Source organism: Mandrillus leucophaeus, unplaced genomic scaffold (assembly GCF_000951045.1).
Source record: "Mandrillus leucophaeus isolate KB7577 unplaced genomic scaffold, Mleu.le_1.0 Scaffold355, whole genome shotgun sequence".
In the NCBI taxonomy this organism is placed as follows: domain Eukaryota; kingdom Metazoa; phylum Chordata; class Mammalia; order Primates; family Cercopithecidae; genus Mandrillus; species Mandrillus leucophaeus.
The window spans coordinates 1,162,813-1,187,068 of NW_012103754.1; the positions used below are offsets into that span (position 1 = coordinate 1,162,813).

The 24,256-nt window shown below is 52.4% G+C and overlaps 1 protein-coding gene across 1 annotated transcript in view; it reads right to left on the bottom strand.

Annotated features, from left to right (window-relative positions):
* Window positions 1-24,256, bottom strand: part of TPO (thyroid peroxidase) — a 132,527-nt gene that overhangs the window by 19,246 nt on the left and 89,025 nt on the right. The window contains exons 10-14 of the mRNA XM_011989529.1: window positions 21,252-21,489; window positions 19,245-19,453; window positions 18,693-18,863; window positions 10,986-11,117; window positions 2,806-2,905 (exon numbers count right to left, since the gene is read on the bottom strand). Coding sequence (XP_011844919.1) covers window positions 2,806-2,905; window positions 10,986-11,117; window positions 18,693-18,863; window positions 19,245-19,453; window positions 21,252-21,489 — 850 coding nt within the window. The remainder of the gene's footprint in view (window positions 1-2,805; window positions 2,906-10,985; window positions 11,118-18,692; window positions 18,864-19,244; window positions 19,454-21,251; window positions 21,490-24,256) is intronic.

The window sequence follows — 24,256 nt, forward strand, 5'->3', positions numbered from 1 at the left end:
CAACATGGCACAAGTATACATATGTAACAAACCTGCACGTTATGCACATGTACCCTGGAACTTAAAGTATAATAATAAATAAATAAATAAATAAATAAAATAAAATAAAAAAAAGAATGAGCTCACTAATTAGTTTCATATTGGGAAAATAAATAGTGTAAAAAAAAAGTAAAAAAAAAAAATTATAGAACCAGCTAATTTGAAGTTATTTGCTTACAGCCTATTCAATTTTTATTGCTTACTCTATTTCATGGTTAGCTGAGGGTTTTAATTATTAGTAATTAAAGTTTTTAAGGTTTAAAGACCAAATGATTCATAAAACATAGGGAATATTTCCTACCACCACCCCATCTAAAACTAGAGACACCATTTAAACGTTAAAGTAGTCTCTTCCCAAAACAGATCAATACAGTGTCTTGTAGAGAGAGTAGGTGATTATTCAGTCTTCACTGGTAATGATTATTTGAAACAACAGCCTCTGCATGTGAGATATAATCTTCCTGTGAGGAGAATCCGGGCAGCTGTGGCACGACCTCTAGCACCAGACAGGTCTTGGGTTCAAGGATCTGCTCTGGGCTTACCAGCTTTGAGCCAGTAACAGGCTCTCGCTCTACCTCCTCATGCTACACGGAAAATGGACACAATCACAGCACTTTGTTAGTTTTCTGGGGCTGCAGTCACAGAGGACCACAGACCTGGCTGCTTAAACAGCAGAAGTTTATGATCTAGAGTTCTGGAGGCAGGAGTCCACGTCGAGGTGCCTGCAGGCAGCTCCCCAGCCTCCCTCCCAGTTCCTGTGGCCACTGGCGATCTTCCCAGGCCCCCGCCTAGAGAAACCCCACCCTGATATCTGCCTTCCCGTCGAGATGGCCTTTGCCTGCCGGGCATGACTGTGCAAACTCTTCTTTCTAGAGGAACACCAGCTATATGAATTAGGGTCCCCTGTACTCCAGGGCAATCTCACTGTAACTAATTACACTTGCAGAGACCTTAGTTCCAAATAAGGTTACATTCTGAGGTCCTAAAGGTCAGGGTATTAACACATGTTTTGGGCAACGCACAGTTCAAGCCATGGCAAACACCTGAGTCAGATGATTGATCAGAAAATCAGAGGAGACAGTGGCTAAGGATGACTTAGCATTGCCTCCAACACATGGCTTTAGCTGTTACTATCACCTCTCTACTGGAAGGAATTTCTCACAGTTGTCTGAATTATGGTGTATGTTAGTTTTGACAGAAGCTATGACGCTACTCAGAAATACATCACTGAAATGTCGTATGCCAGATGGATCAGAAGCTCTTGTGTCAAATGTGGGCGTCTGGGTCAACCACAGTAGTTGCCAGAGGCCTTGCAGAATAACTGAAACCAGGAACTGGCTTTACTACCACATCTCAGCAGCAGAGAAACAGCATGCAGAGCAGATGGCAGGCACAGGGGCTTCCCTTACAAGTGGCCACGAAAACAAAAACAACAGAAAAGAGGCCATTGTTGTGGATTGTTGACAAGGCCCTTTGGAAACGACAGTGATCTGGGTAACTTCTGGTTGCTAAGCTTTCAAGTTTTAAAAAACCAGTCCCTGTAGGAGGTGCAAAAACTGTGAGAAAAAGGTTTCTTGTTCAAGGCGCAGACGTTCCTCAGTGTACCAAGAAGTTGCTAGAAAAATGAAGGTTTGCTAGAATGTTGAGTTTCTATTATTGGGAAGATGAGAAACAGCCTGGAAGATGGCCTTAGGGTGGGAAAGTCATGGATAATCCATAGACATGTGGCGTCGGGTGATGTTTGGGGGCTTGGATAATCCATACATGTGTGGTATGGGGTGGTGCCAGGAGGCTTGGATAATCCATGCGTGTGGTATGGGGTGGTACTGGGGGCTTGGCCAGTGAGGAGCTCTGAAGGCCGGGGTGGAGGGGGAAGGTGAAGGCAAAGGAGACTGCAGGGGTCATCCTGGCAGAGGGCAGGGCTGGCTCTAGCAGGAGCGTGCACAGGTTGTGTTGGGCTGAGCCTGGCACTCAGGGAGAGCAGAGGCCGAGTAACTGTGGCCTCTATTTGCAGGTATTCTGGGCATGGCCCTGGGGGCCCAGCCTGCGGCTGCAATGACTTTTTATAGTGTTTGCTGTTATTTTTAACACTTTCTATAAAAAATGAACAATTGTGCATTAAAAATGAAGTGATGCTCAAGAAGTTTGGTTCTCAAGAGCAGCAAGTTGAGTGGCAGCAGCAAGGAGCAGAGCTGGTTCCTCGGGGCTAGGGACGTGGACCAGCGGCCCCACCCGAGGCAGCCTTGAGGGGTTCTTTCTGCAGACAGCACTCTCACAGGGCAGGAACTCTCAGGTTCTCTCAGGTTCGGGTCTGAGTCTTTCAACAGCAGCGCCATTTTTACCATGAAAGTTCAGCTTTCAATTTCTGCCCTCAAGGGAGGAAATAAAACTGAGGAATAAAACTTTTCATTCATGGATGACCTTTTTTCTCTGAGAAACCTTTAGAAGAATCTTTACTCCTAACAAGAGACGACTTCAATGCAATCACTTAATGTTAGAAATGTATTCCATATTGCTGAATCTTCGTCCACAGATACCTGACACCACCTAAGGTGTACAAATGATCACTCCACTTTCATTACTTAAAGCATAAAGAATGACCCGGAGAGTCTAAGACATTGCACAAAATCGCTCTGAGATCAATGCCTTTGAGATACCAGTAATCTATGTTAGCTTTGGGAAAATAAAGCAGCTTCACTGCAACCATGTCCAGAGGAAAGGAGATTGTGTTGTGTCTGAGTAACAGTCAAAAAGTGAAGGACTTACCACCTGCAAATCACCGTCGAGGTGAGACCTGCCAAGCCTCCAATCAGCAGAGCAGCCAGTGACATGGAGACCCAAGTCGCCCGAGGGAGCCTCCCGGAGTCTGGGGCACAGAAAGAGGCCTGGTTAGAAGAACCTTCCAGGGCCTGGGCAAGCCACGTTGTCCTGCCTGAGTCTGGGCCACACCCTGTCCTGGGCCAGCTGCCTTCACCCCACAGCACGATGTACAGAAGGAGGGAGGGAGGGAGGGTCATTTATCTGCCCAGAAAAGCCATAGACCGTTAAGTCCAGACCCGAATGTGACGTGGGGAGAGCCAGCAGGGGACACAGGGCAGAGAAGCTGGCTCGCTCTCTATGGCAGCCTCACTGTGGGCTTGGCATGGACGCTGTCCTGCAGGACAGAAAGCACACCTCACTGCCCAAACCAGGGAGGACTCTCAGTGCCCTCTGAGTGGACCGCAGGACCCAGGGAGCCCTGTGGGGTCTTTGACCGGGGCAGGAAAGTGGGACAAAGTGGTCTGTAGGGGATGTGGTGTAACACCATGAGGTTTTGCCCTTGGCTGCATTTTATTTTTCCCAGACACCTCCTAGAGGTGAAACTGTGGTCGAGGGAAGGTGGTCTGCACCTTGCAGAGCTGGAGCCCTGGGGGGACAGGGGCACGGGATGGCAGCAGATTTTGGAGCTCATGCTGGGTTTCATCAGCCCATTCCAGAAATCAACTGAACAGGGTCAGTGTGAATCGGACAGAGAAGTGCAGAAGGCCCTGAAGACAGGACAGAGGAGAGAGGCAGCCTGGGAGCCAGCCCCAGAGCATCTGGTGAGGGGCCTGAGGAAGTGCCTCCCACCTGGACCTGTGTCTTCGTCTGACAAAGCCAGGGACTGAGTAAGGGCTCCTGGGTCTGGCCCTTGGCTTCTATGCTCTCCGCAAGGAGATACCAGCCTGGGGCCAGTGCGGCTTTGAACTCAGAGCTCCTCTGACCACAGTTTTATTACTGACTTTTCTGTTTAAGTGCCCATTCGAGGTGGCCAAGGAGAAACCCAAGATGAAATGAAAACTGACTTTTAAATAAGAACTTAAATACTACCAATCAGTGTTTTTTTAAAACAAACATGAGTCGCCCTGGATAAATATCATCACTTGTGGTTGAAGAAAGGCTCTGGGGCTAAGGGAGCACGTTCAAGCACCAGACGAAGGCAGTGGCTGGGGGAATTGGGTGCTTGGTTTGGTTCTCACACTGGATTTTTTAAAGTCAGTGATGAATGCGTCTGTGGGTGGCGGCAGTTCCCTGTGCCACTTAGCGCCTGGGCATGATTTGCAGGTGTGTCTCATTTCCAGCCCAGACACAGGTAGTGTCCATGACTGTCTTCCTAGCATGGGTCTTGGACACTCAGCAAGTATTTGGTGGATACAAGAATGAATGAATAAATCCTAAATGCACATCCTGACTGTTTCTCCAAAACGATCCTGTCCTTTTAGCTTTTGCACCTCATGACTTTTCCTCCTGGGCTCCTCTAACCATCCTCCCGCCTCCAGGATCTCCTTCCTGCCACCTCTCACAGACGCAGGAGAGTCTGCAGGGCAAAATGAGCACACCGGCCTCTTGCTAAAAGTCGGTGGAGAGCAGAGCAGCTTGCTGGCCGTGGGACGCCGCTCCTCCCACATTCGGAAAGAGGCTGGGTTCATGTTTCCATCGGCTGCTGCTCGTTCTCACCCCCATGGCTACTACAGGTGGGGGCTCCGCCTGTGCTGCTGGGGCTGGCCGTGCGGGGAAGGCTGAGCCGATCTAGGCCTGAGTGGGGATTCCAGGTACGCACAGACCAGGTCAGGGCAGTCAGGACAGCGCAGCCATGGAAATTCGTTCTGGAATTGATGTTTGACATTTCTGGGAGGGGGACTCACCCTTCCTGCTGGATTTGGTTCTGAGAAATTGGGCTAGAGGTTTTCAGGGGCCACCTGTGGAACCTCAAAAACTGGCAAAGCCAAGCATCTGACATCAGAGCCTTGAGTAAGAGGAGGAGCCACGTGCTGGGCCATGGCGAGCATCTGATTGAAGCCCACCTCACACCAGCAAACGGCAGACGCACAGCAGGGACGTAAGCAGCTCCATGTCTACCCGAAAGTGTGAAATGAGCCCGGGCCGAGGAAAGGCCAGATGCCGCACAGCAGAAACTTTTCCTTTGTTCTTTGCTCCAAACTTTTCTTTCTTGGCATTTTCAATTTCAAGAACCAGTAACTGCGCCTGGAGCCAGATTTAAGGCTGTGTGTTGCTGGGGGATTCCCGGCTGAGACAGGCCCCGAAGCCCCTGTATGTCCTACGGGGGCATCGCCAAGGTCACAGCTGCTGCCAGAGTGGCTTCCTGACCTCTTCAGTGCCACTCCAGGGAGCCCTGGAGTTCTCTGCTGTGGGCGTGGGTGTGGGTGCCCCCTCTTGTGGGGCTGGGCGAGGGGGGATTCCCTGAGGCTGGGTGAAGGCCTTCCAGGGCCTTTGGAAAGAAAGGGTATCGGGTTTTGGCAGGCCCTGGGCAGACAGAGGGCATCGGGATTTTGGAGCATTCAGGTCAGAATAATGACCGGGATGGTTAATTTTATGTGTCCACTTGACTGGAGCACAGAGGCCCAGATTAGACATTATTCCTGCTGTGTTTTTGAGATAGGTTCTGGAAGGGATCGGCACTGGAATCTGTGGTCTGAGAAAAGCAGACGGCTCTCCCCAACATGGGTGGGCCCTGTCCCATCCTTTCAGGGACCCAGTAGAGCAGGAAGTGGAGGGAAAAGGACTTCACTTCTCTTTTCCTGACTTGCTGCTTGAGCTGGGACATCTCATGGCAGCTTCGTCTGCCCTCAGACTGGAACTACCCGGACCGGAACTACCCGGACTGGAACTACCCGGACCGGAACTACCCGGACCGGAACTACCCGGACAGGAACTACCCGGACAGGAACTACTCCGCCAGCAACGCTGGGGCGCCAGTTTGCAGACGGCAGATCCTGGGACTCCTCAGCCTCTCTAATTCCATGACCAGTTCTGCAGGATAGAGATGCCTTCACGTATCTATACATAGAGCTAGATGCACATCTAAAACTACGTCTGTGTATGGGTGTCTACCGCTGTATTTACATCTATACCAAATCTATATTGTGTCTATATCCAAACTTTTTTTGAGACGGAGTCTCGCTCTGCGCTCTGTCGCCCAGGCTGGAGTGCAGTGGCCGGATCTCGGCTCACTGCAAGCTCCGCCTCCCGGGTTCCCGCCATTCTCCTGCCTCAGCCTCCCGAGGAGCTGGGACTACAGGCGCCCGCCACCTCGCCCGCCTAGTTTTTTGTATTTTTTTAGTAGAGACGGGGTTTCACCGTGTTAGCCAGGATGGTCTCGATCTCCTGACCTCGTGATCCGCCCGTCTCGGCCTCCCAAAGTGCTGGGATTACAGGCTTGAGCCACTGCGCCCGGCCCTATATCCAAACTTATATAGGGATAGCTACACCTGAATCTATTCTATACCTATGTGTAAATTTATATTTTTATATCTGCATCTGTACCTAAGTCTAAAACTATATCTATATCCAAATCTAAATTGGTATAACTATATCCATGTCTACATTTTTGTTATCTATATGTATGTCTAATCTATGTGAATCCATGCAAGTATGTATATCTCAATCAATATCCATATATATTTAAATCGATATCTATATCTAAACCTATACAACTACATCTACAAACTGTGTCTCTATGGATGTCTCTGTCTAATCTAGAACTATTTCTGTGCACACATCTGCATCTCTGATTGCCCCTGTTCCTCTGCAGAGTCCATCTAATATGACAACCAGCACACGGGCTGGCCGGGGCTGGAGCTCTCGTGGGCCAGCGGAATGTGAGCTCCTCTCACAGCTACGCTTCATCCTCCCAGGCCTCGGCGTCCGTGTCTGTAAGTCACCGTGAAGACAGAAGCAGCAGCCATGGCACCTGTGTATTAATTTCTCAGACACGGGCTCTGGTGCCCACCTTCCCTGGAACCTCCGGCCTCCAGCCAGGGCTCGTATGAGGGGCTGTAAACATGGCTCAGCTGTTGCTCCTGGTTCACTCTGAGCCCTCAGCACCTGAGTGCGTGTCCCACCCAGCCGGGGCCTCTGCTTCTCTCCTGGTGTCCACCCTTCCTCATGGAAGCAGGCTCGGGATTCAAGCTGTCATTCTGAAAGCTGAGGGACAGCCACGTCCATCAACCTTTTGGGGTGTTCTGTCCAGCAGTGACAGAGCTGGTGCATCCAGGGATGGTGCTGGGTCCTGCTGGCCTGCGCTGTCTGTACGGAGAAGGCACTGATGGCTGCTTGCGTGGGAGCAGGGCCCTTTCAACAGGGACATATGTGGCCTCCATGGAACAACAGTTAGGCTTGTGCATCAGAGATGCAGAAAGGTCATGCCCAGTATCCTAATTTTCCGCGGACGATTTTGCAGGGGCAGCAGGGTCATTACAAGGGTGCTGCTGGTGGGGGAAGCTTGCATCCCCAGCTGTTCACCTCCCAGCTCCTGAGATGCTCTGGGGGCACTTTCCCTCCCTCAGTCTCTTCCTTAGAAAGAGAAGGTCACTGTCCACCATCGCTCCCCATCAGGCTCCACCGGTGGCCCGGCCCAGTGCCTCCAGAGGGCCTGGGTCCTGCCAGGGAGGCCAGGGAGGCACAGGGCAGCTGTTGGAGAGGAGACTCCTGGAGGCAGCCAGCTGCTTGAGGGGCTGCAGGGCTCAGCAGGAAGACGAGTGTTCTGCGGTGGACCCTGACTTCACGTTCAGCAGCCAGGAGCCCAGCAGGGGCAGAGCAGGGCAGGGACAGCACCATGCAATCATCACATCCACCACACAGAACCAGCAGGCAGCGCGGAGCTCAGAGCTGCCCTGAGCACGGGCACTGCATGGGCGCTGGTCCGGGCCGGGCTCAGGGGTTCTCTCGGACGCCCTTGACGGGGGCAAGACCTGGAGAGGCAGATGGACGGCGTCCAGGCAGGGGGATTCCTTAGCAAAGAGGTAGCACTGGGAGGGAACGTCTCAACTCCAGAGACACATTTGACTTCAGGGTTTATAGAAAAGAGTCCTTAAGATGTAGGAAACAGATAAATATATGTTGTAATTGTTCTCAGGAAAAAAACTAAAACGAGACATTTGAAGCAACATGTTGGAAATTAGCTTATGCTCCTGTGTATGAACTTCTTCTAAGGTTTTATTCTGAAGATTAAAAGATGGCACCGTGGGCCACGTGCTGTCGTGGGCTGAACTGGATCTCCCAGATTCTCATGCTGAAGCCCCAATGCCCCTGGCCTCAGAATGTGGCTGATTTGGGGATGGAGCATTTGAGGGGGTAATTGCAGTGACACGGGGATGTCACTATGGGCCGTGGCCCAAGGCAGCTAGGTGGCGAAGCTGCCACGTTCACAGAGAGGAGCTCAGCTGCTTTCCACATTATTATTATAAACCCACGAAAGCCGATTCAGAACCCTGCTCAGGTGCAGCTGGTGGGACATATCCTTATGTCATATCATATCCTTATGATATGAGGCCTCAGACACACAGAGGGACCGCCCTGGGAGGACACGGGGAGAAGTGGTGTCTGCAGCCAAGGGGCGAGTCCTCAGGGGGAGCCAGCTCTGCTCTCACCTTGATCTTGGATTCCAGCCTCCAGGACTCGCTGAGAGATAAATCTCTTGTTCAAGTGCCCAGTCTGCAGGGCTTTGCTGTGGCACCCCCAGTCTGCAGGGCTTTGCTGTGGCACCCCCAGTCTGCAGGGCTTTGCGATGGCACCCCCAGTCTGCAGGGCTTTGCTGTGGCATCCCCAGTCTGCAGGGCTTTGCCACGGCACCCCCAGGAAATCAATACAGTTCCTTTAACTGCAACGTTAGGAACAAAACACAACAAAAGCAGAGCTCCCTCCATAATTATATTGACACCGAAATCTATGTGTGTTTCTACATCTAAACATATATAGGGATACCTATACCTAAATTTAAATCTATTCTTTTATACCTATAGGTGAATTTATATCTATATATCTGCATCTGTACCTATATCTACAATTGTCTATATCCATAATCAATATCTATATGCACACCTGTATCTAAATCTAAGTCTGTAAGTCACCGTGGAGACAAGAGAAGCCCTGAGCACCTGCATATTAATCTCTCAGACCTGGGCCCTGGTGCACAAAATGGTCTTAGGCTCATGTGCTGCTGGCCCCAGTCATGGTGCAGGTGTTCAAAGGGGGCCCAGGAGGAAGAGAGGTGGTGTGCAAATTCTCTTAGGCACGAATTCATCTCTGGGTGCTCTCCGGGAAGAGGAAGAGAGGTAGTGGGTGAGCCCTCTTAGGCACAAATTCATCTCTGTGCTCTCCCAGGGCTGTTCCTGACTTCCACTGGGCCTCCTTTCTCCATCCTTCTGTGGGTGAGTCCAGAAGAAAACACTGGGAGGGTGGAGGGTGGTGGCTTCAGCTGGAGGACAGCAGTAGAAGTGTTTTCTGGGGCCCCACGGAGCCATCTGACGGAGTGAGATATTACCAAGAATACAGCAAGTGCTTCTGGGCTGCAGTGCAGCAAAACTGCAATCTTGATGTAAATGTCCCACCGGCTTCACCTGAGCAGGGTTCTGAATCGGCTTTCGTGGGTTTATAATAACAATGCGGAAAGCAGCTGAGCTCCTCTCTGTGAACGTGGCAGCTTCGCCACCTGGCTACCTTTGCAATTCACATCTGAACCGTTGATTTAAACATTTTATTTTAAAACCTGAATGCAAGAACTGCTGTTTCTAGTTTTCCATGACTGAGAGTGGTCTGGTTTGAAATGAAGAGAAGCTATGATTTCATATGGAGAAAAAATATGAATAAAACCAGAGGCTGATAAAACAATGAGTGTGAGGGGGGAATGCTGTGCAGAGAGCGGACATCCGAAACAAGAGGGTGGGGTGTGCCTGACACAGGAGGGGGGTGTGTCTGACACAGGAGGGGGGTGTGCTTGACACAGGAGGGGGGTGTGCCTGACACAGGAAGGGGGTGTGCTTGACACAGGAAGGGAGGACACGCCTGTCAGGCGGATGTAGCTTCAGAGCACCAGAAGGAGCATCCTCGGCCTCTGAAGGCCCCACGCAGCTGCGTTCTGGCCATCTTTTTTCAGACTCACTCGCTTCTTGACTGGCCTTAACCTTGGCCCTTGTGTCCTTCGCCTGAGGAGCTGAGTTTCAGCAAGAATCCTATTATTCCAGCTTATCAGAATCCCCTTAATGAAGTTGAGTCATGAAGCGTTTTGCACTGACGTCTTTCTGTCCTGGCTGGACGTCCCAGCTGCCTTTGCTGCATTTGGGCCTTGCACTTGGTTCTTTCTGGAGACCTCACTCCCCTATGACAGTAGCTCAAAGGAATTCTGTCTGTAACTCGAGTCTGGCGAATAATTATTTTTCTATAAGAGTTGGAAGTCAACTATTAACACAAATTCCCGGCCAGCTACGGAGTGGCTGTGTGAGTGGCAGCATCTCGCCCTCTTATCACTAGTGTCCTTTTGTATAAAATGAAGATTAAAGATAATGCTTACTTAAGAGCCACAATTTTCAGGGGAGTAAATTCTTCCAAAGTTTGGGCGTATCTGGCGCCTGACTTGGAGGCAGCGGTGAGGAAGACGCTGTCCCTGATCTGAGGGCAGAGCTGGGGGACTGGGCAAGGCCATCCAAGGTGGATGTTGAGCACCCAGGCCCCATGCAGGGCGGGGACATCCAGAGGTGGGGGTGGGCGACAGGCAGGCAGCTGTGCTGCTGGCCCTGGTCAGGGTGCAGTCGGGTGCATTTGGAGGGGGCCTAGGAGGAGGAGAGGTGATGGATGGGTCTGTATTGAACACTGCCTGTTTCATAAGTTTTGTGTCTTGGGGGTGATCTAGGTTGGGTATGCACCTGTGGACCTTGTCTGGAAATGCGTTCTGGCTGCCGCCCCCAGCCTCAGCATGCACCGAGGATCTCTGCACAAACAGCAGATATGAAATACATCCTCTGCCCCCAGCACAGCGCGGACGCCCCTCGGGCACCTGGGCTTGGTGTCTTATTCATCTCTGCCCTTCCCAATCAAGATGGTGATTGACAGTTGCCTAACTTGAACACATTTTTCTTCATTTTACAAAAACTCGCAAATAGATGGACAGAGAGGGAGGGGAGCAGACTCACCTATGCAGGTTCTCCCATCGTCTCCTAACTCATAGGGGTCCACGCAGAGGCACTGGAAGCCGCCCTTGGTGTTTCTGCACCTCGCAGAGGCGTGGCAGGGTGGGTGGGCACCGTCTGCACACTCGTTCACATCTGCCAGACACACAAGGCCACACACGTGAGAGGAAGCAGCCGCACCCCCTTCTCTCCCGTGTGACCCCCGTTCTGGGAGATGCTTCTGTCTGGGAAGGTCAGCCCTTTGCCTGACACCCCACCCAGTCTAGGGGGAACCAGGCACCACCTCTGCTGTTGTGTGGCTGCCCCCTGCTCCCTGCACATCTGAAAAGGTGACGAGGAGAAGACGGACACACGCTGGCCGTGGGCTCTGAGCCTGCAGGGAGTCCACACACTGGGGTTCACTCAGGCCCAAGTCACAGGAGCCTTCCTGGAGGAAATTAGGGTCTGCCTGGGATAGGGGAATGTGGAATTTGGCCAAGTGCAGGACACAGGGGCAGGAAGGGGCCAGGGGGAGGGTAGGGCAGGGTCCGCTTCGCCCAAGCAGAGACTCCCAGCTGGCCCAGATGCTCCAGGTCCTCTGAGAGCAAGGACTGGGGCCACCTGCCACCGCCAGTGAGGATGGTGCGTCCCCTCCTGCTCTCCTTGAACACGAATCCTACATCTAGTACCTCATCCCCTAGGCTTCTATTTCCAGATAATCTGCTGTACATTTTGTTCAAATAATGTTCCTTTTCTGGTCAATTTTAGAAAACAAGCAGGAGCGTGTCACAGGTCTGCTCCACATGCCCAGTGTATGTTCTCTGAATGGCACAGGTGCTGTCAGTGCTGGGACACGTGCTCTTCCAGGAGCTGCTCTGTCTGGAGGGAACAGAGCTGGACTGGGTGCAGTCTCTGCCGAGGGCCAGGCTGGGGGCAGCAACCTGCCTGCGCTCCTGGGGTCCTGGTGCCGACGACACCCCCAGACAGAGCGAAGGTACTGGGAGGGGTGGAGGGGCTCTCCCCAATCTCACCGCTGAGTGGAAGAGCTGGGGTCCACACAGGCCACAGGGACTTGGCCCCCGACTCGGCCACCCCAGGACGAGGAGAATGTGCGAACCTGGGCAGCGCTCAGGCGACCCAGTGCCGGAGACCTGCGGGGCCTTGAAGGTCAGCTGGGGTGGCCTGCTGCCCTCCTGCTCCCCAGGGTGAGGGGCTGCACTGGGTGGGACTACCCATTCCTAACTCAGGGCTCTGGGGTCGGGGGGAGCCTTGGTTCCAGCTGGTTTTCTGTTACAGAATGGGTATCATTATGTCTGTTGTGAAAAACGGGCCTGGAATCAAAGATGGTGCTTATGACAACTAGCAGGGTGTTGGGGATATCTCAGGCTTTCTGAAGAGGACAGTCTTTAATAATGACATTATTGATAATGACAACCACTCTATAAGAGTATGAGAAGCCGGGTGCGGTGGCTCACGCCTCTAATCCCAACACTTTGGGAGGCTGAGGTGGGGGGTCACCTGAGATCAGGAGTTTGAGACCAGCCTGGCCAACATGGTGAAATCCCGTCTCTACTAAAAATACAAATATTAGCCAGGTACGGTGGTGGGTACCTGTAATCCCAGCTACTCAGGAGGCCGAGGCAGGAGAATCACTTGAGCCCAGGAAGCAGAGGTTGCAGTGAGCAGAGATTACACCACTGCACTCCTGCCTGGGCGACAGAGTGAGACTCCGTCTCAAAAAAATAAAAAGTATAAGACAAGGGTAAAGAAATTTCAAGGGATTGGAGCTATTGACTATCGGCCACTGTTAATTGTCTGTATCTTGCAGCAGCTATTAAAGTTTTATGTATAGGTAACCATGTCAAGGCTGTTAAACATAGAAGGTCTTTCTTGGCTAAAGCTGCCCCTGGAACCAGCCCCTCCTGCATCCCGCTATGCAGAGCTGTGAAGTGCCGGAGCTGCACGAAGGCATCTGCCCCTGGAACCAGCCCCTCCTGCATCCCCCTATGTAGAGCTGTGAAGCGCCGGAGCTGCACGAAGGTATCTGCCCCTGGAACCAGCCCCTCCTGCATCCCCCTATGCAGAGCTGTGTGAAGGCATCTGCCACTGGAACCAGCCCCTCCTGCATCCCGCTATGCAGAGCTGTGAAGCGCCAGAGCTGTGCGAAGGCATCTGCCGCTAGAACCAGCCCCTCCTGCATCCCGCTATGCAGAGCTGTGCGAAGGCATCTGCCGCTGGAACCAGCCCCTCCTGCATCCCGCTATGCAGAGCTGTGAAGCGCCGGAGCTGTGCGAAGGAACCAGCCCCTCCTGCATCCCGCTATGCAGAGCTGTGCGAAGGCATCTGCCGCTGGAACCAGCCCCTCCTGCATCCCGCTATGCAGAGCTGTGAAGCACCGGAGCTGTGCGAAGGCATCTGCCCCTGGAACCAGCCCCTCCTGCATCCCGCTATGCAGAGCTGTGAAGCGCCGGAGCTGTGCGAAGGCATCTGCAGCCGCCCTGGGGTAGGGGAGTGTTTCTATCATGATTGCGTGAGAAATCGAGGCCATCACCCATGGATGCTGCAAGCCCGTTTTCTCTTCTTCACCCCCAGGGTGTGCCATGGGGCCCTCAGAGTGGGAACGGCAGCTGCCAACACATCCCTACCTCCCTCTCGGGGAGTTCCCTTGGAGCAGCTTCCGCCCCTCTCCTCACCCCCTCCCTGCAGCTCAGACTCATCCTAGGTATGAGTTCCCTGTGGCTGCTCGGAAAAATCATCACAAACTGGACGGCTCCAAGCAACAGAAATGCATCCTCCAATAGTTCTGGAGGTCACAGGTCTGAAATCAGGGTGTCGGCCGGGCGGTGCTCCTTCGGAAGGCTCTCGGGGGAGGGGGTCATTCCTGCATGCTCTGGCTCCTGGGGGGTCCTGGGGGGCCCATGCCTGGCAGATGCTTTGTTTCCATCCTGGGTCTTCACACGTTCCCATCTCTCTGTGTCTTGTCTCCTCTTCCTACGAGGACACTGCACATTGGATCGGGACGTACCCGACAGCCTCATTTTAACTTGATGGCACCTGCAAAGGCCTTGCCTCTTCTTCAGGCCACATGCAGAGGTACACGGGGCTAGAACTTGAGCATAGCTTTTGGGGGGCACAGTTTGGCCCACAACGCTCCACCCAGGGTCAGTTTATTCTAAGCAGAAGCCTGAGTCAGGGGCCAGGGCCATGCAGGTCTCCTTCCCGAGGATGGACAGGAAGGAGGGGGACAAATCGGCCCTGTCTGAAGAGCAGCACTCTCCCCAGCAGAGGAGGAAACCAGCCTCAGCCGCAGTGTCCCCAGATACCAGGGCAACCTGCACAGAGGCCGAGACTGTGCTCTCTGGCTGCTTCACCTTGAGTTTCAAGAAGAGTGGCCGTGGCGTCCACAGTCTCCATGCACAGTGAGTGCACAGATGTGCACGGATGTTTCCATTTCTCTAAGCAAATTAGTATTGGTTGTGAACCATATTTTCCATAATATGCACAAAGCATTTATGTATATTCGTTTACTGCATAACCTCCTGACAATAACTGATGTAAAAAGCCACTGATTCATAGCTTTTTATCTATTTGAAATCTGTAGCATCAAGGCACTCAGAGGAGACTCACTGCAATGCATTTGCCAGTTTTTTTGTTTTTTGTTTTTTTTTGAGACGGAGTCTCACTCTGTTGCCCAGGCTGGAGTGCAGTGGTGCAATCTCGGCTCACTGAAACCTCCACCTCCTGGGTTCAAGCAATTCTCTTGCCTCAGCCTCCTGGGTAGCTGGGATTACAGACACCCACCACCATGACTGGCTAATTTTTCTTCTTTGTATTTTTAGTAGAGGTGGGGTTTCACCATCTTGGCTAGGCTGGTGTTGAACTCCTGACCTCATGATCCACCTGCCTTGGTCTCCCAAAGTGCTAGGATTACAGGCGTGAGCCATCACGCCCAGCCTTAATATCAAGTTTTTATGTGGATGAGTTTTAGTGAATAAGTAGAATTTGAATAGAGAAGAGAACAGCAAATACTATTTGTTTTTCTATATTATTCAGTTAAGTCCACAGCCTTCCTTTCTGGAGCCGCAGACATGTTGATGAGGAGATTTCACTGAGGACCTGCTTGAGTACTTACATTCTTGTCAATTTACCGTAAATGTAAAGTTTCCTCTCTCTTGATTTTTTTCCCTTGTGATTCTTGATTTTGAAACTTCTAGTGCAGGGAATAGCTGTGGTAAAAATATTTGTGCACATGCACTTGTACCAGATTTTTGAGTTTTGTCATTTATTTCTAAGACATATTTTAATTATAGATGTGATAAAACAAACAAGAAAAAGAGTCGTATTGCTGCAGGTCAGCAATCCCTCCTCCCTGTTCCCATGGCAGGCTGCCGAGGTCTCCAGTATGAACAGGCTCTGGAGCACAGCCTAGCGCTCCCCTCGCATTCGGGAGGACACTCATCAAAGTGATGTGTGTGCCCGTGGCCCACTGCTTTAAAAACACCTGAACGGATTCCCAGTGCACACACTGCTGTGCAGCCTGCACATTTATTGAGTGATGTGTCACCAAGTGTCACCAACACTCTTCCAAGTCAGCGGACGCCCTGCTAACTGTGCAGCGTAACTGTTCTGGGTGCAGCTGTCCCAGCATTCGGAGCACGGCGCCTGGGCACGCACGGTGTCATCAACAGGCCTGCGCCCCACTCTTTGTGCATTTCTAACTAATTTAAATTGATGCCTCATTCCTGTCCTCATTTAACGTTTGAAAACCTGGAGGCGCAGAGACTCAGCAATTTTGGGAGACAGATTAAATGGCTACTGAAATGGCTGTGGCAGGAGAACATGAAGTTGGGCCCGAGTCAGTGAACTACAGAGAGAAGACAGAATGAGTTAGGGTTGGCCGATGGGCGTCTTGGACCTTCACACACACAGTCTAACGGGGTCTCGTGAAGTGTGTGGATTCTGACTCAGGGATTGTGGCGGGGCCCCAGGCGCCGCAGGTCTAACAAGCTCCCTGGTGACGTTGCTGCTGCAGCCAGGGAATCCGCCAGGAGCACCGGCTCCTGTGCACGGACCACGCTGAGAAACAGTCCTACACCCTGGGGAGTACCCAGACTGGTTCAGAAATAGTCCTTCTCACAACAGGTCTTAACCTTAGACAGCTGTTAACTGTTGGACTAAAAATCAAGGAAGATAAATGAAAAGACTTCAATAACAAAAGAGTGATTTTGATGGCATAGGATGGTCTAGAGGAGGCTGGAGGAGCATTCCTCGTTTAGGAGACAGATGAGAAAGTCACAGGCCAGAAGGTCAGAGGGCACGTGCACAGGGGACAGCTCTGCACAGGCAGGTTGCAGGACACCAGCAGTCTCCCTTCCCGATCCACTCTAAGGTCTCGCCCATTTGTATTTGCACCTTGCAGATCCCTGTGATAGCACTTTGGGGTCATTCATACTTAAGATAAGCTAAAATGGACACGTGAAACATCTGGGTATTTGGGCAAGGACGGACGTAGGTGTACAGTGAAATGCACCACAGGAAGGCTTGTTAACACAGAACATGCAACGTGCTGCACCCTGAAGCACTTGCCGTCAATTCCTTAATGGTGATGCCAACATGGAAAACCAGGAACGGGGGTGAAGTGGGCACTTCAAGCTTGCACAGTCTCTAAGCCAAGGGAACAGGAGAAGCGCGATTCGTGATCCCTTTGTCACTGAAGGGTCAGTGACAGAGCCCGCGGCCAGGAGTCATGCAGTGGTGTTAACAGCAACCACGAGTTTACACAGATGTCATCGCCCGACAGAGTAGCTGTGTTTCTATCACCGAGGCTTCCGGAAAGTTCCCTGGGAGAAACATCCTGGTCTGCTGTTCTCTGGGGCATTGTCTAACCTCTGGGTGGTTTCCTTGTACATTGTCATTTGTGACCAATCCCAGAACGCAGCAGGGGAGCACGTCTACAAATCTAGCATCGTGCAATTAACAGTTTAAACGAGGGTTTCCAGCCCAGGCTGCCGGTTTCCAGCGATGACACCCTCCCGCATCTACGTAGCAGGCCTCTGCCCTATCTGTGCCCAGGCAGCTCCCTGTGTCCTTAGCGACTCTGAAAGTTATTTCTGAGGCACCATTCCCCAGGTGGCTTCGTTTCCTCCTCTCCTCATCCCTTCTCTCCTCTCCTAACAGAAAGATGGCTCCTGGGAGGGCACCTGAGACCACAGACTTGGAGGGAGCCGCACCCCTACCTGACCCCTGCCCTAGCACTGAGTCCTGCTGGGTCTCTGGTGCACGCGGGGTCTCAGCCTCTCCCTTTACGACTGAGGGTCTGGAAGCAGTTGGCCACTGCAACCCTTCAAGGACAAACATTTTGGACTTTCAAAATTGAAATGGAAATTTTGTTACTGTGCTAAATTATACATAATGTGAAATTTACCACCTCAGCCATTTTTAAATGTACAGTTCAATGGTATTGACCTTGTGCAACTTATCCCACCATCCCCCTCCAGGCCTTTTTTTTTTTTTTTTTTTTTTTTTGTAGAGATGGGGTTTCACTATGTTTCTCAGGCTGGTCTTGAACTCCTGGCCGCAAAGGATTCTTTCACCTGGGTCTCCCAAAGCACTGGCTCCAGGACTCTCATCTTCTGAAAACTCTGAGAAAACTGAAAACTGTGGATTTTGCTTTTATTTCTACTTGCAAACCAGCCAGATTCTGGCACGAGACCCTCTCTTTCTTCTGTGGTCTAGGTTAGTGCAGCTCATAGCAGCAGCTCACAGGAGGCTCTGTGTCTGATGCCAGTTTTCCTCCCCTAAAACGCAGTCCCTGAAGGCAGCCTGGCCTTCTAAACATTGCTGGTGAGTGTCGTCTGAGCAACCTGCCTCCGAGAACAGCAGCCATTCCTGCTCCTGCCTGCCCTGACCCCCTGGCCCATGAGACCAGAGCCAGCGGTCCGGGTTTTGTTGCAGGGCGTTTCTGAAGTAGCTGGGGGACACACGCCGCTTCGACAGGATGCCCCAGCCTCAGGAGTTGCACCCAGAGGGCTCTTTCTGTCTCAGAACAGTCAGTGGGGGACTCTCATTCTGCTGCTCCCCGCAGAGGGACCCCAGTACGTGGCTCTTCCCCTGGGAGGCTCTGTTGTCCAGCAAACCTGCTCCCAGGTGCCCTGGGCTGACACCCACTCAAGCCAGGCGCATGGGAGGAGGAGGTGGAGGTGGCCCACAGCTGTTTTGCCTTTGCCTCCCCAACCTGCTCTCAAGTCACCGCTAGGAGCCCGCACCTGTCTACACCTAAACATGCAGGAGGCTGGGAGTGAAACCCAGCGACTGGAGAAGAACCAGGCATGGGCTTCGGAATCAGCCACCTGTGGGAGGCAGAGGCGGGACTAACTCTATGGGTTCCTGCAGTGGAGACGTTTGCTGCCGTGTTTCCTTTGAGAAAGTGGCCCTGCGAGTTCACCACAACTTTGCCTGGAACTCATGAACTCCCCTCTCTCTTCCCTCACAGGTGACCCCACTGGTCACGATTCCACGTGCCTATTCTGAGGCCTCACTACCTAGAAAGAGGCCAGCTGGGAACACGGCCAGCCAAAGGGAGAGCCCTTGCTTCCTATCCCCAAATTGCTGCTGGGAAGATAACAGTTTCAGAAGCATCTTTTGGCGAATAAATTTTCAATGACGTTGCATTGTTAATTTATATCGGAAACATGCAGATGTTTTGTAATTGTTATTGAAGAAAGAACTGACCTTTGCAGAGCGGAGGCTGGAAATCCCATCCTTCCTGGGTGCAAGTGAGTTGCTCGTGGCCTTGGAGCTCATACCCGTGCCGGCAGGAATACACCAGCACGCGCCTCCCAGACTCCTCACAGTGCACAAAGTCCCCATTCTCCACGCTCTCTGGGAAGCCACACTTGTCATCTGTGAAATGTGGACAGGTTGACATGTAGTCAAACTGCGAGAAAAGAAAACCACATACCAACGTCCCTGTCACGGGCACACTTGTGCCCTGGAGGGGCTGGTGCCGAGGCTGGGGAGCCCTGTGGTCACTCACTCAGCAACCACGCAGCACACACCGTCACTTCCCAGGTTGGGCCCCGCTGGCTCCCATTTTCTAGGCCCCCAGTTCCTGTCTCACTAGAGAAGGGTCCCGCCCGCCCCGGGAGCTGCCCTGAGGGTGTAAGGCAGGGCGTTGACTGTTTTCTAAACAGGGAAAAGTTGAACTCAGCTCCTTGGGAAGACAAGGTTTGTTTGATGAGATGCATGTGCTGTAAGGTGGTATGAGAAGAGACCAAACGTCACCTTGAGGAAAGGTCTCCCTCCAGGCCTCCAGGTTCATGCCAGGGATGCTGTCACAAGACTCAAAGTCTTCGGGGAATTTTCCGACTCGGAAGGCGTCCACGGGCACCCTGGTGAGGCCGGTGTTGTCACAGATGACCCGAGACAGGGAGTGCTTCTCCAGCTCATGCCTCTGCGTGTCCGTGAAGACGTGGCTGTTCTCCCACCAAAACCTCCAGGGAAGGAGACAGAGCATAAGTTCACGGTGCCTGGAGAACCCCCAGGGCAGGCACTCAGGACCAGCCACCCACTGCTGTGTGCTGCTGGCCTCCCCTGCGGCGCCTGCCCAGACCCCCAGCACCCGGGGCCGCGCAGGTGCAGGCACTGAGGACCTGAAGGAGATGCGGAGGGGCAGCACGGCGTGCACCTGGCTGTCTGAACGAGCGGCGTCAGATGGAGGAGGGGCTCAGAGCCACTTCGCGTGTTGACTGTGAGAATCTATTTTGCTGCATTGCTGTTATTTGGGGTGCAATGCTGTGTTAAAAACAAGAATAATTACAGCAAATTCAGCTGCTTTCCAGGGTGCTGCTCTCTAGTCTGAAGTCAGCGTGCCCTGCACGGTCTCTCTACCTTCAGCTTCTTCCTCCAGGCCATGGGTAATCAAGAAAATTGCAATGTGAAGAAATGAAGTCCCACTTTCCCCTCAAAATACGAAAATCGTTGCCAAAGCCCCAGCAGCTCCTGGCCTGAGTGCCATAAAACACGCATTTCCCCGGCCACATAAAGCTCTTCTGCTTCCCATCACGGGGATGAATTCCTCTTAGAACATAAAAAAGTAGGCCCCACTACATGGAAGTTAATTGACCCCATTTTTGCATTGGGGAGATATTTGGTCATAAATACACAGGATGAGAAATTGCGGGCACCACCCCAGGAATCTGCCAGCTGCCTCTGATTTCAGATGGAGCTTCAGCCATGGGTGGCATAAAACACGCTTGGGAGACACACATATGGGGCAAGTTGGTGAAATCTTCCCCCTTCTGAGCGAGTGGCTTCCCATGTCCCAGAGAATTCCAAACGCACGTTTACTGAAGACACAGCTATGAGGGAGACAAGTTCATCTGGTAATTTCTCCTCAGGTGTTCGTAGCTCTTTGAAATGCTGCATCCCCGAAATTAGAGACAAAAGTCACACTGGGGAAAGGACAGGAGCCTCCGCGTGTGGCAGGTGCACTCTCTGGGAAGAGCACAGATCCTTTACAACAAAAATCTGACCTTGGCACAGTGACTACCAAAAATAGAGAGAGAACTGGATAGGTAGGGATGTCTTTAAAAGCAAAAGAAAACGTTTTCCCATTGTTTTTGTCTGTGTTGTTCCAAAATCTTAACACTGGTATCCTGTGCACCTGCTTCTACGGGAGTGGGGAAGGACTCAGAGTCAGACGGGAACAGGATCTGGCTCTGACTCCCTCCAGTACAAACCTCCACATTCCAGGTTGAACTTGAGGAGGGAGCAGACATGTACGAGGCAGGCAAACCGGGACCTCAGCTTTCTGCTACCGGCAAGCACCTCTGTGTGCAGGCAGGGGCTGGCGGACCGGGAAGGCTTGTCCAGCCCAGAGGCATCCATGAGCACCAGGCATAGCCTGTGTCTGCGCCTGAGTCACTGTCCACCTCTGCGCTTTCCTGGGCATTGTCAGGGGACGTGGGGGATGGGATGCAGTCTCAGGGCTGTCATGAGTGTGTCACAATTTGTTTTTGTTAGGCGCCTGTTTGCTCATGTGGTTGGATCTAGGAAAAATCAGTGCTAGCTCCCATTCTAAATGCTACGTGCTTTGTAGTTGCTTCATTGTTATGAAAACACAGTTCTAGGTTAAGGAAACTATGGGTGGGAGAAACAATCTGATCAGCTTATGTAAGAGTCGAGCGGTGGAGCCAGAATTTGGATGCAGGTCTGGCTGGCTTCTGAACCAATGCAGACCACCTGCCTCTGTGCAGAACAAGAAGGAAGACATTCCGGACAGGAACCTACCAGTCTCCGTCCCGCAGAGCCTTCATCTGCTTCCCAATGAGACAGGCAAACAGGGGGCCTGTCCGAGCCCTGGGGAGGAAGTTTTCAGCTAAGCCTCCCAGCCAGACGTCGATGTTGTCAGGATGCTTGTACAAGTCCAGGATCTTGTCGGCCACGCTCCTGCTGGCGATGGCTGTGCTCAGGTCAGCAGGGGTCTCCAGGCGAGGCAGGCCACAGAACTCCCTCCACTCATTGTAACCTGCACAGGGGAGAGGCTGCACGGTTTCTCTCACAGACCTGAACCTTCGTTGAGCCCATCTCGCTCATGCCGTGGTCCCCAAGACGGGAAGCACAGCAAGGCAGAGTCCCGTCCCACCCTGTGACACTGCCTGGCTGTTTGCCAGGCTAGGATATTCCAGCTCAGAAGCCAGAGCTCTTTCTGCAGGGTTTGTTCATAAAGGAGCTGGAGACAGCAAGAATGCTGAGTCCACGGCATTTAAGTGCATTCCTGTTATCGCCCAGCCTGCACTTAGTTCTCACCTCTCCAGAGCAACGGAGACAGCTCTGCATCCTCTTCAGAGTTTACCTCCCACAATGACATCAGGAGCACACACAGAAGCCAGCACTCTCTCTCGCTCTCTCTCTTCCCCCTCTCTCCCCTCTCTGTCATGCGCGCGCGCGCACACACACACACACACACACACACACACAAATATCTTTATCTGTCTGGCCAGTCATCTCCATATTGAAGACTGGAGATCTCTTCTTGCTGGGAACCCTGGTGAATCCCTGGCCTCTCTTCTCACTCCTCCTCCTGCTCGCTGCCCAGGCCCTCATCCATGGTCTGACTCTGTGGCTGCACCTTTGCCTGACACTGGTGCCCCTCCCTGTGCCCCGCTCCTCACATCCGCCTTCGTCCCTCATCCACTCCTCTTGGTTCCACCGTCGCCTCCTCCAGAAGCACTCCCTCCTCAAGGCTGGGCGACCCTCACTCCCGCGGGGTCTGATCAGAGCGCAGTCCAGGGCCTCTGCTGCTGTCTCTGCTCATCCACCCGCCCTGTGTGGTGCTTCAGCTAAGACTGTCTGGTTCTATCGTCAGCGCCCTGCCCACCGCAGGCTCCCAGCAGAAGTCCCGGACAAGTGCACGCGCAGCAACACGTGAGCACTGGGCCGGTTCCCCCAGGGGCAGTGAGGCTTTCACGGGACAGAAGGCCGGGCCTGTGGTGTCTCATGTTTAGACCAAACAGAACTGGGAGAAATAGCCAGGCATCCTCGTTAGCCTGGGAAGGGGACGCCCACGTGACAAAGAGACTCCTGGGGCCAAGGGGTGGGAACAACTTGGAGGAAGACAGATCGGAGGAACGGCAAACTGGAGGAGGAAGGCATGAGCGACATTCCAAATCTGAGCTTTTAGAGGCCGGGTGCGGTGGCTCAGGCCTGTAATCCCACCACTTTTGGAGGCCGAGGCGGGTGGACTGCCTGAGGTCAGGAGTTTGAGACCAGCCTGGCCAACATGGTGAACCCCTGTCTGTACTGAAAATACAAAAATTAGTCAGGTGTGGCGGCCGTCGTCGGTACTCCCAGCTACTCGGGAGGCTGAGGCAGGAGAATTGCTTGAACCTGGGAGGCGGAGGTTGCAGTGAACCGAGATCGCACCATTGCTCTCCAGCCTGGGCAACAAGAGTGAGACTTCGTCTCAAAACAAACAAACAAACAAAAACAAAAATAGAAACACCCTGAGCTTTTAGAAAACTGCTGTCAGGTGCTATTGAGTCCATTTGTTAGAGGGCTGAGAACCATTTCCCTGGTTAACCGTCAGGAGGAGCCGTGTGTGTCTGACTCTTGTGCTCCTAGAGTCACCCCCCTTGGCTGGCCCCACAGCCCTGGTGCTGCTGCATCTGGCAGGGGATCCCCTGATCCCCCATGAGAAGCTGTGCTGCCTCAGCCTGACTCCTGCTGTCCGCAGTGGCTCTGCTGCCCTGTATCTGCAGAAACCACTCTTATTTTCTGTTTCCAGATGGGCCATCCTGGCCCTTTCATCAAAGCCACCGGGAGGTGCTTTGCCCCATCAAGGGGCACCTGTGTCCCTCCAACTCAGCACCTCCAACAAAATTTCATCTTTATCACACAATCTACTTTAGCCTAGACCATCCCAAACATACCCCACGAATTTCTCAGCTCCAGTAACAGGCAACCTGTAGACACTTGGTTTATACAGAAAACACAGATGCCCATTGCTTGCCACAGGGCTTGGGGGACACAGCCGTTATTTCATTAAATATTTACTAAAAGAATGCATTTATTTTCAGACTAGTCAAAAACAAAAATAATGAGCAAATTAAAGTTCTAAAATGAGGAGAAAAGGTTTCTATACCGACAATTTAGACCATCTTCAAACTGTTTTAATTAGTACAATAAAAGCATTTCCACACCTGTGGGAGATTGATATCTTAATTTTAAAAAGAAAAAACAACGAAGTTAGGAGGGCATTTTCCTTTCCTATTGCTCTGAGAGGAAACATTTGCATCTTTTCCCAACTCTGGAGGGAAAATGTGCAAGGTCTGGGAAGGAGGTAAAGACGTGGAGGCTGAAGCTCTTCACAGCTCCGGAGGCCACAGAGCCCGGAAGAAACAACATCACTTCGGAGGTCCCTGCCTGTGGGAGACACCGCAGAAACGGGAATGCAGAAAAGGTGTTTCTGTTTTGTTTTGTTTTTCTGAGACGGAGTCTCGCTCTGTCACCCAGGCTGGAGTGCAGAGGCATGATCTCGGCTCACTGCAAGCTCCGCCTCCTGGGTTTCAGGCAATTCTCCTGCCTCAGCCTCTCAAGAAGCTGGGATTACAGGCGTCTGCCACCACGCCCGGCTAATTTTTTGTATTTTTAGTAGAGACTGGGTTTCACCATCTGGCCAGGCTGGTCTTGAACTCCTGAACTTGTGATCTGCCCGCCTCGGCCTCCCAAAGTGCTAGGATTACAGGCATGAGCCACTGTGCCCGGCCGCAAAAAAGTGTTTTGGGGAAGGTTGT